General features: G+C 39.7%; 1 protein-coding gene across 1 annotated transcript; it reads right to left on the reverse strand.

Annotated features, from left to right (window-relative positions):
• Positions 1–209: 209 nt before the first annotated feature.
• LOC139933315 (uncharacterized) lies at positions 210–8780 on the reverse strand. Its single transcript, XM_078284314.1, has 9 exons — positions 8677–8780; positions 8264–8292; positions 7968–8065; positions 6156–6247; positions 3969–4195; positions 2063–2249; positions 1717–1879; positions 1120–1173; positions 210–979 (listed from the first exon to the last, which is right to left on the reverse strand). Exons 1-9 carry the CDS (start codon positions 8698–8700, stop codon positions 711–713), a joined length of 1143 nt encoding a protein of 380 aa, XP_078140440.1. The 5' UTR covers positions 8701–8780; the 3' UTR covers positions 210–710.
• Positions 8781–11065: the final 2285 nt, after the last annotated feature.

Consider the following 11065-nt stretch of genomic DNA (forward strand, 5'->3'; position numbering starts at 1 on the left):
AAACACTGAGTGGTTAACATTAACGTTAGCCTAACTTGTTCACTGGAATATAATCCCCTCTCTAAACACACAGCAGGCTTGCGAAGCGCCTTGCTTTAACGCATACAAAAGGCATCGTTAGTATGCACCCGTCCACTACTTTTCAGGAACTAACCTACCTAACGTGTAGTTTGTTTAGCCTAACTTACACTGCACAGTAGCATTGTAAGCAAAACATAGCCAATAGCTTTAGATACCTAGTAGGGATGGGACAATATATAAAAATGTAATATATCGCAATGCAAAAAAGTGACAATACGTATCGTGGGGCAGAAAAATGAATTGTGATATTAGCTACATTGTATTCTGTTGTAGTAATCACAAATGAGAAGGCTTGCCCATCACAATTTCATAAACTCTCCATCAATATTATGTTATTGCATTTTGTATTGACATTTTGCATTCTAGCAAGCCAATGCCATTGCTAGAAAGATTTGTGGTTCAGAAATAAACATAATTCTGCACAGTCATACGTTGTTGTCACTGAACGTTTATTTATTCCATCGTATTGTGGTTGTATCGAATAGTGAACCCTATATCGCGTATCGTATTGTATCATGTGATAAGCAAATCGTCCCATCCCTAATACCTTGTTTAGCTTTTTTTCTGTAAAATACATTGTGCAGATGAATTTGTTGCCATGTATACAGCAACAGATTAGTAAAGCTGATCTAAGAAAGACGGCACCTTAAAAGAATGAAATGGAATGACTGGAGAGGAGAGGGATGGTTGAAATCAACAAAGAAGTTAGCAAAATCCCAGAAGTAGGTGTGGCCAGGGATCAGTTCAGGCCAGCTGCAGTGGTCAGGTACTTGCAGGACATGAGGGGAGGCCAGAGGTATCACAGTACCATTTCTTCCATAGATGTCCAGCACGTTCCTAAACACAATGACGCCCTTGTCCTTCTCAACAGACACGCTTTCCACGGTTCCAATTAGCACTAAACGGGGACATAAACATGCACACTGAATACACACGCACAAATATTCACACACAGTGTTCATGCTTCACAGGCAAAGGAAGAAATTAACTCCTCAAACAATTAAAAACTATAAATTGTTCAATTTATTTGTTACTTACGTCGGTGACAAAGTTTTGTTGTGTTCAGATTGCCCACTGACAGAAGCCTGGATTCTGAAAAAGAAAATTTTTGAATACTACGTGTTTCACTCAGACACTGGTGATGGGACAGTATACTTATCCCACAATACGATTTGATACACAATATGGGGTTCACGATTCGGTACAACCATGATACGATGTAAGAAATAGAAATTCAATGACAAAGTCTGACTGTGCAGAATTATGTTTATTTCTGAGCCACAAACCTTTCTAGCAATGGCATTGGCTTGCTAGCATGTAAACAACAATTTAAAAATGTCATTACAATTTAAAAATGTCATGACGGAGAGTTAGTGAAATTGTGATGGGCAAGCCGTCTCATTTGTGATTACTACAGCAGAATTAAATGTAGCTAATATTGTGATTCATTTTTCTGCCCCACGATACGCATCGTCACATTTTTGTATCGCGATATATTGAATTTCGATACATCGTCCCATCCCTATCAAACACATATTATTGCTAAAATACAGGAAATGCAATGTGTAATCAACCATACTCAAAAAATAGCATGTACCATTCTGTAGGGTTATTCCACCTACACTGCACACTGACCTGTTATCACAGTGCTGTGGTGCTGCCTTGGTCTGCGTGCTGGGCACAGCCTCCCTGCCCAGCAGGACGACAGAGAGGTGTTGTAGTGGAGGTGACCGCAGCAGCTGAACCCTGGTTGAGCAGAGTAGAGCAGCGCCTGGTCCTGACTCGAGCAACACACATCCTGGTTCAAAAGCAGGTATACATTTTATATACATTATTAATAATCACTTTATTATTGAATATTTTCCCTGCTTCCAGGTACACTTTATAGGTCATGACTGAGCAGAGGAAATGGATCCTGAACCAATATTGGAAGAGTGAGAGTCATCATTATTATTCTTATTCTTATAAATTGTATACCTACTTTTGAAACACCCAATGTATCTCCCAATGGGTTTGACATCAGAATGGATCCACAGCACTGCACCTGGCCTCCAACACTGCCCAAGTTCGTCAGGTTGTATAGTTTCCCTGCGCAGCACCTCATCTGTGGGTCACTAATGCTGTAGGCCTCAACACCACAGCAGTGAGTGTTTTCTGCTTTGGGACGTCTGTATGGAGAAATAGAGTTCTCACTTTTCAAACACTTTGAACATAAACAAATTATTTTTTCACTGCCCACCTCCAGGGAAGTCAGAGTGCAGGTTTACCTAAACAAGACTAGGTTGATCTAGGTTGACCTCTTGGCTTTCGCACCCTAGTATATGTGTTCTGTACTGCCCTCTGCATTGATATACTGTAAGTGTGGTGGCCTGCAAAAACCCTTAACATGGTGAAAATTTGACATTTTTAATGTGTGATATTTTGATTATGAACTTTTTTAATCTGTTATGTGTCTAAAAGTAAACAGTGAGAAAAATGGCTTTAAACATTCCACAACATTCCATTTTCTCCAGTGGTGTTCCACCAAGTTGGTCTACAGGAGAGTGTAAGGAAACAAATACAGATCCTGTACAGGCCCACGGCGCGTGTGTTGAATTCCACTAGCTGCGGCCACACTGATCCATCGGAAAACGGACAAAACTAGAAAAACAGTTCCTAAAGAAACTGTGTGCGCTTGCTGCAAGCAGTTGGAAGTAAGAATACTTAAGTCAGACAGAATGTTAGACATGTCAGTCAGTTAGACAAGTGGTCAGTTAGACAGTTGATCAGTTAGACAATTGGCTAGTTAGACAGGTTAGTCAGTTATACAGGTGGTCAGTTATATAAGTAGTTAGTTAGATAGGTGCAGTTAAATAGGTGAGTAATAGACAGCTCAGTGAGTTAGACAGTTGTTCAGATATACAGGTAAGTAGTTAGACAGCTGAATCAGTTAGACAGGTGGTGAGTTAGACAGGTAGTTAGACAACTCAGTCAGACAGGGGGTTCAGTAAGACAGGTGACTTGTGGGTTTAGTGTGGGCTTAGTGGTAGATAGATTTCTGTCCATTGGGCTGTTTTGGAATGTCAACATGGTGGGAGCTTTGCTTATAACGGTGCTACTTCATAGAAACAAGTTTAATTCACCTGAACACATTGTTCACATCACTCACATTGAAGTGAAAATAGGAAAGAATGTCTAGTTTCTTCTTTCTCAACATTTTCACAACACAACCTGTCAGCTCAGAGTAAACTGTCTGTGCTTGTCATTTGATGGTGCGTTTGTTTAATGTCTCCTGGCATCCAATTCATCAAGGATTTACTGTTCCACCACATGGAGAGGGGCCATGTAGGCTAAAAGTCACAACTGCAAAAGAGCAGTGCACATGCACAACCACGAGACAACCCATCCAGACAACACAAATGTAAGACGAAAGAATTCCAAATATTGATATGACTGCAAACCCAGACGAGTAGACGCATTTTGGCTAGACATCTGTCTCCTACTGAATAGCTTACTGGAACCAGAGAAGGGAATGAGGGTGTCACCCCAGTAGATAGTGGGCCAGATAAATCTGTGTGGCTTTCTCACAGAACCATCTGAATTTCAGGGCAGTTGCAAAGGAATTTTCCCTGGCTACTCCTGTCTGTATTTGCCTCCAACTTTCCACTCTTCACATTCACTCAAAAGACGATTCCCACACTTCTTATCCTGTGATTGTGGAAAACAAAATCCCATATACGTCAAGGGGGTCAGCAACAGACGTGACATTAACGGACCAAACCCATTAAAAAATGTCTTTCCATCCTGTCCAATTCCATCAGTATTTTCACGCACATGCACATGCACAAGCACAAGCACAAGCACAAGCACAAGCACAAACACACACACACCCACACACACACAATCACCTATGTCCATTGCAGCAAATCTCAGAGTCAGGGCTGTAGAATCCTTCCCCACAGCAGTGTATTCCAGCTGATTTGTGAAAGGCAGAACTGCACATAATCCCTTTGGCTGGGTGGTAAGGCTTGCCATCCACTGAACATCTCTCTCCATCTTCTCTGTCCGTGTCCAAGATCTTATTATAGCAGAGAACTCCGCAGTCTGCCAAAACGTACGGCCTCACTCCACAGCACTTGAAGAATCAAAGAAAATCCAGTCAACAAGGTATCAATACACACACAAAACCATGTACACTCACACACACAAATGCATTATGCACATACAGGCACACATGCATCCCTGCTGACAGAAATGAGAAAAATACAAAGCCCAATGTGTACCTAACTCATGCACATAACAGTTTGACATAATGAAATGACAGTCAGAAAGAAATAGCGTGTGCCTTACCAATGGCACTGTTGCAAAATCCCCTTGCAAATGATAGTAACATTAAAGAGGGCACCAAAAACAGCGCTCTTTACCCATCTGATATGAAACACCCTCACATGCTGCTTAAGAGGAGCTGTACAAGTGAGTGCGGGGTGGAGCTCCGAGCTCTAACTACGTAGCACATCAACAGTGCAGAGTAATAACTGGGGTGCACTGGATGCTTAGTTTATAGACACTTTAAATAAATCCTAAACTTAGAGACAGCTTTAGATTAGTGCTGGCAGAAATTATTGGAAAATGTGAATTAGTCAAATTCATTTTGTTGAATTTGTTGAATAAATTAATTAAAAAATTATATTTGTCAGCCACAATTTGAAATTTAATGCTAGGCCTGAAATTCAACGTGATTATTGCTGAATCTTAATTTTTAACTATAATTTTAAATTAGATTTTCCTGATACAAATTCAGTTTTCATAATTCAGATTCAGCTTCCTGAGACATATCCATGCCTTAGGGACTTGTTTTTTCCCAGAGTGACGGCTGGCAGGGAGTTGCCTTCTTCAAGGCTGTCAACAGTTGACTAACTCAAAAACACAAGCCACATGGCATTGTGCTTTGTGGAAATTCATTACACTCCCCATTAATTCCCACTTCCTTCTTGAAAACCACAATCAACTACAAAGATAATTAAAGACATTCAAATAACAACAATCAATTAAATATAAACTAAACAGAGCCAGGGGACAAAATACAAATTCACATTCACAAAAATACATTGAATGATTTTCACAAATTCATTGTCTTTTGTGATTTGTGGGTGTGGTATTTTGGCAAAATAATGGTTAGGTTAATAAAGTAAGATTCTCTGACTTTACTGCCATTATATTTATTGATGCCAAACAATACATGTAATTAATGTGGCCACGCCTTCAGGCTAAATCATTGGCTCATGAACGAGGCACAGTGCGGTGATCTGTGAGATCAGATCAGATCCAATGTCAAGCAATTGCATTCAATTTCAATTTGTGCCTTGCAAATTCAATTTCTGCATTCATTAATTATACAGACTCATTTTTTTCAAGTTCAACAGTACAATTTGAGCATGACAAATTCAAAATTACACAATTCAAATACAATTTCTGCTTGCACTTTTTCCATGGTGTGGTCCTGCTGTGGAATGTTCAGTTCCGTTAAGGAGCTCTATCCTGAAGATGGTTACATTTTTGTTTAACTGAGTGTGAGTGCTATGAGGTTTAAAATACTGAACCACTATAAACCAAGACTGTTACGCTACGGTTACACTTGTCATGTCAATGTAATTACTGCGATTTAAAAGATTGGATTTTATGAGATCACATCGCTTTAGATCAGATTAGATCAGATGATTTTTAAATGACCAGGAAATAGGCTCGATGCAGCAGCAGATAATAGTCCACACTGATGTCTACACTTGGCCTGAAAATGGTTGTTATACATCTCGCATGACATTATTTATTTAAATGTGTGTCTGCAGCTCTTTTTCTTGCTCCTCTCCTTCTCTTTGCAATGTTTGTACGCACACTGTGGCTGGATTGTATCCAGACTGCCAGATGCCAGACTACTTCCTTGTCTGGTTTGAAAAATCTGACTGGATTGTGAGCAAAAGCCAACTTTTCTGTGTCCAGACATGACGGCTAATGAGTCCTGGCATTGGCACATGATAAAAGCAGTATTTGAAACAACGAGCATAACTGTAGCCACAGAGAAGTCAATAGTATTTTACCTGATTTATCCCAGGTTGTTTCTCAGATACATGGCCACCACAACAGATTTGAGTATTTGGATCATACACTTTAGAGACTGCAGCAGATCGACCTGCACAGAGGGGTGGGGGATTTAAGAGAGAGTGTGGGAATGGGACATGAAACAAATAGTTACAGTAGGGCAGGAAGGGAACAATGGGAGTATCACTGGGCAATGATGTCAGTGGAAGACGACTCAGAGGGTGGAGCGAGTCAAGACAACAGGAGCCAGTCTGGAGGCAGAGACAATTAGACGGAGACAGGAGAACCAGTGAGTCAGTGTGGTGCAGAAAACATGCTGTCTATTTGTGAATGCTTCCAGCTTGAACAAATTAAGCAATATTACAGGTCATGAAAGGGGTGTTCATAGCTGCTGTTATTGCCACGGCAGTGATGCAGTTAGGAACGAGTCAGCACAGAGATCCATCAGCATCTGTTGGCATCACTCAACTATATTCCATAGTTTTAGTTTCCATAGTTAGTGCCAGTGAAAGGACCTCTGGAATGCTGTCATACAAGTCCTGAACTTCATCTACAGGGAAACCGGACCATTCTTCCGGAGGGAAAGTCCCCACTTCTTTGAGGGATGAAGGAGGTGGAGTCCTATTTCACACTGCGCTCCACAACTTCCCATAAAAGTTCACTGATGTTTAGATGTTTGACTTCATCTTGGTGTTCATGAAACTTTAATTTATTTAGCAGTATATATTAGAGCTGTCAAAATTGACGCATTAACACATGCGATTAATTTTGAAATATTTCACACATAATAAAAAATAATTAATTCTGATGATGTAGCACACAGGCACACAACAGCACCTTGCTTGCTGAGATCGGTGGAGAAGATGGATGGACTAGTAGGCAGAAAGTTTAATTTCACATACTTTCCTGGTGGCTCCTCGGACAAAACAATGGTTGTAGCCTACGGGTTGCAAAGCCGAGTTAAATTACCATAGAAGCACTTCATCTTTGTCTCAGAGCGTGATGTCGTGACTGCTGGAGTGTTTCATCTATCTAACTTACTACAGTTTGGCAATTGTGGTTTTCTAATGGCCAACGCTCAAGTGACAAGGTTACGGATACATTAGCTAAATGGATAGCTAAAGACTGCCGCCCAGTTAACATAATGGAAGACCGGGAAGTGGAAGACATTATTCAAACTGCACCTGGTGACACGTCTTATAGTCTACCCTCGAGAGGAAATGTGTGTACAAAAATGTGAATAATCACAATTAATCACAGCAAATTATGTAATTAATTAATTTTTTTCGATTGTTTGACAGCCTAAGTATATATAGTTCATTAAATAATTTTACAACCAACCCCAAAATTATCTTACAAAGTGGGGGAGTCCAAACCCCCAACTGGCTGGAAGACACAGAAGGGTAAAACCAGTGTTAAACCTGCACACAAACATATGTCAGTAAGTGGCACTGGAGCTGCCTAATCCTGCCATAATCACCATGATATATTAAACAGAATTATGACCTCATTAAGGACATCATTAATTAAACAAATTATTGCTAAATGAATTAGCAAATATGCATTTCAACACATAACTATTAGTAGCTTCAAGAAAATCTGTTTTTCCTCCTTAATATGCAAATTTATGCAGCATGGTCCTCCAAAAGCTCATCTATCATCTATTCAGATCATTATGTATTGTTCTTGAACTACTGTGTACACAAAAATGACACCACCATGATGACATAATGTCCCATCACATAACAGTTGACAGATTTGTGTAGGTGTTTCCAACATAAACACACCCACACACAAACACACAGCCATACCTGGAGTATGGCCATGCGTGTGACTCAGATTGGGTTGTGCCTGGCTCATTTCACAGCAACGTTCTTTCATGGGATTGTAACATGATGACTCACAGGGACTTTTTCCAGGTATGCCGGTGTACGTGAAGAGACAAGCAAATGGAAACACACAATATAATGAACAAACACGAAAGAAAAGCAGGTCACACATGTATGTCTAAGCATATTTTGATTTTAAAGATGAGGGCAGATTCGTTGTCAGGTCGGATCGTGTGAAAGTAAGGTGGATATTGCAAAAGTAAGGTTAGATTTCTTACCGGTTAGACGGCTGAGAAAATCCAGGTTGCTTAAAAAAAACACAAAAATATAAATACCTCAAAGAGCAATCAACTAAGAAACAAAAAACAGAAAACAACTTTCACTGTCATCTCAAAACTGACAAAAGGCAACAAACAAAAATATATTCTTCTATACTTTTATATTGTCTGCAAATCACCAAAATATGAATAAGCAATATTCAACAAATGTGCAATTGATTAAGCTGAGAACCTGCACAATTATGTTTACTATTAAATACAGTGGCAGTGTTTCTAAATGCACATGTCCAAACAGTGACACAAGTGTGCTTTCACTGTTGTAGTCACCTTTTCATTTGAAAGTATTTAGGGTGGGATTATCGAAACAGAGTGGTAAATTGTTTGACTGGAAATGTAATGGGTTTATTTCTTACCTCTACTGGATCACCTGTGGACATCCATGGAGTGGAAGAAAAAAAGAAAAACACCAGAGACTATGAGGGCATTTTGATGAAAACGTTATGGAAAAACTATTTTGCATTCTGTTCTCCTGTCTAGACAAAACACCTGAGCACCTGTAGAAGTTAAGCTTGTTGACTCATCCTACATGTTCAAACATTTGCCTTCATTACCCAAGAACCAGTTCGCCAGAGCTGAGACTGGAAAAATTAAATGTGTTACAACCACAGACAGTCAGTCAAAGTGAGAGGAGGCGGTCACAAATGTAATGTTGCAAGGTTTCATTGTAAACAGTGAGAATAGGATGGTTTGCGGGGACTATTAAGTGTATCTACCTAATAATTCAGAAGGTTTTTGTATGAAGAGAAATTGCAATGGGTAGACCAGCTTCAAATAGCTATTGAAATCACTTAAACAGTAAAAGTAAATATAAAAGTATAAAACAAATCTCTAAGATTTGCATGGAACTAGGGCCTGCATGGGATGGGTAAAGGATGACCTGAATGTATAGCGGCTGGGGGGCTGTTCTGGTCCTTTCTACAGCATGTTGAATTGAGAGGGTGTATCTGAAGAGTGTCACTGCAGCAGTGGGTCTTCAGGTTGAACTGGTCATCTCCACAGCAGCTGTGGTCTCCTGAGTTCTTGGTCAGGAGCTTGGCACTGTTCTCATGACCACAACATATCTGCTTGTCCTCATCAAAAGCCTCTGTGAAAAAAGGTCATGATGATAATAAAACGATTGCTTTTGTCTCAGCCACCATTTAGCTAACAATCTACCAATTTACCTACACACCAGAAGTGGTAGAATAGAATAGAATAGAATAGAATAGAATCGAATAGAATAGCTCTGTATATAAATATATGTTACATATAATGTGCGAAATTGTAAATGTGCACATTTAAAAATAAGTGTACACATTTACAAGCAGGGCAGTAAATGTACACATAAGGTAAATCTGGTAAACGTGTACACTTCCTGGTTAATGTGAGTGGAAAACACTAGTCACAATGGCGCAAGGCTCTCACATTCCTTGACCTTCTGACCACATATCTGTAACATGATGAATGTGCATTTTGCGTTCTGTCCAATGCTGCGGTTCTGCACCCAAGGGTGTTTTGATGAATTTAATCAGATCTGCATATTGACCGAAAATTATTGGTTGTAGTTCAGCCTTTTACCTGGTTGTTGGCCTCATGGAGTTATCTTACACTAGATTCTTTAAAATCACATTTAAAGAATTTCATTGAGAGGCAAGCATGTTTTGCACATCCACATCTTTTTCCATGTTGTTAACAATTCACCAGTGTTCCTAATTATGTAATGCAAATAGTTGTATGCATGTCAGAACTTTAGATATAGACGACTCCCCATTCAGAGAGATAGGAGTCTTGTCTTGTTAGTCACAAACTTATTGCCCGGGGAGCGAAGCTGGTGCCCGGGTGAACCGGCTATCCTCAAAGGGACTTTGCTATCAACACAGCTTTGTCTTATCTGCCTACCAGAAGGAGAGAGGCACACATGCCAGTATGCACCAGTTTAGCAAAAAAAAAAAAAAAAGATGCGCTCCATCCTCACTACGTGAGGCAGGTCCACCGAGAGGGATGCCTGAAAACTTACTTAACACTAACGTAAGATCTGCCTTTGCCAATTTACTGATGTTGCACTGTTACATGAATGAATCTCTCACACCTTACAAATCTCAGTTCAATACAGAAGCCAATCTGAACAGGTAATTTGGCCACATGGTACTGTACATTGCCACTGTGACCATCGTTTTCCACTCACATTAATTGGGAAATATATACATTCACCAGATTTACGTTAGGAAATGTTTTGATTTACATTTGCCATGCTGCCTGAGGAAGAGCACTGAGCTCGAAACACGTTGCATATTCTGCATGTTTACAGCCTATATACTGTATGTTGACATGCTCATTAAGCACTGTTGTCCACTGATGCACTTTTGAAGCTTGCATAAATCGCTGACGTTGCATAAGTAAGATGCTTCCAATTCGTCTATTTTGATTTTAAATGTATACATTTACTATGGAGTTGGTAAATCAGGACAACATTTAGAGATAAATGTATACATTTACCATTTTTTCCCATATTTACTGTAACATATATGTTTTTGAAACAGGCCCCCATACCACTCACCCCTCCAAGTAGAATTGCTACTAAGGTTATGCCCAAAGAGCAGTTATGCCACATGACCTGCTGTGATAAATGTACAGCGAAGTATCTGCTTAGTAGCTTGCAGTAGGTGGCAATGCAACATATAGTACACAACTTAGTGAATTAAAATAGCTTAGTTACAGTTTGTTTGTAGTTTGTCTGAATTACAGAGGCTGATTAAGAATCAT

Source organism: Centroberyx gerrardi, chromosome 6, assembly GCF_048128805.1.
Source record: "Centroberyx gerrardi isolate f3 chromosome 6, fCenGer3.hap1.cur.20231027, whole genome shotgun sequence".
Taxonomy (NCBI): domain Eukaryota; kingdom Metazoa; phylum Chordata; class Actinopteri; order Beryciformes; family Berycidae; genus Centroberyx; species Centroberyx gerrardi.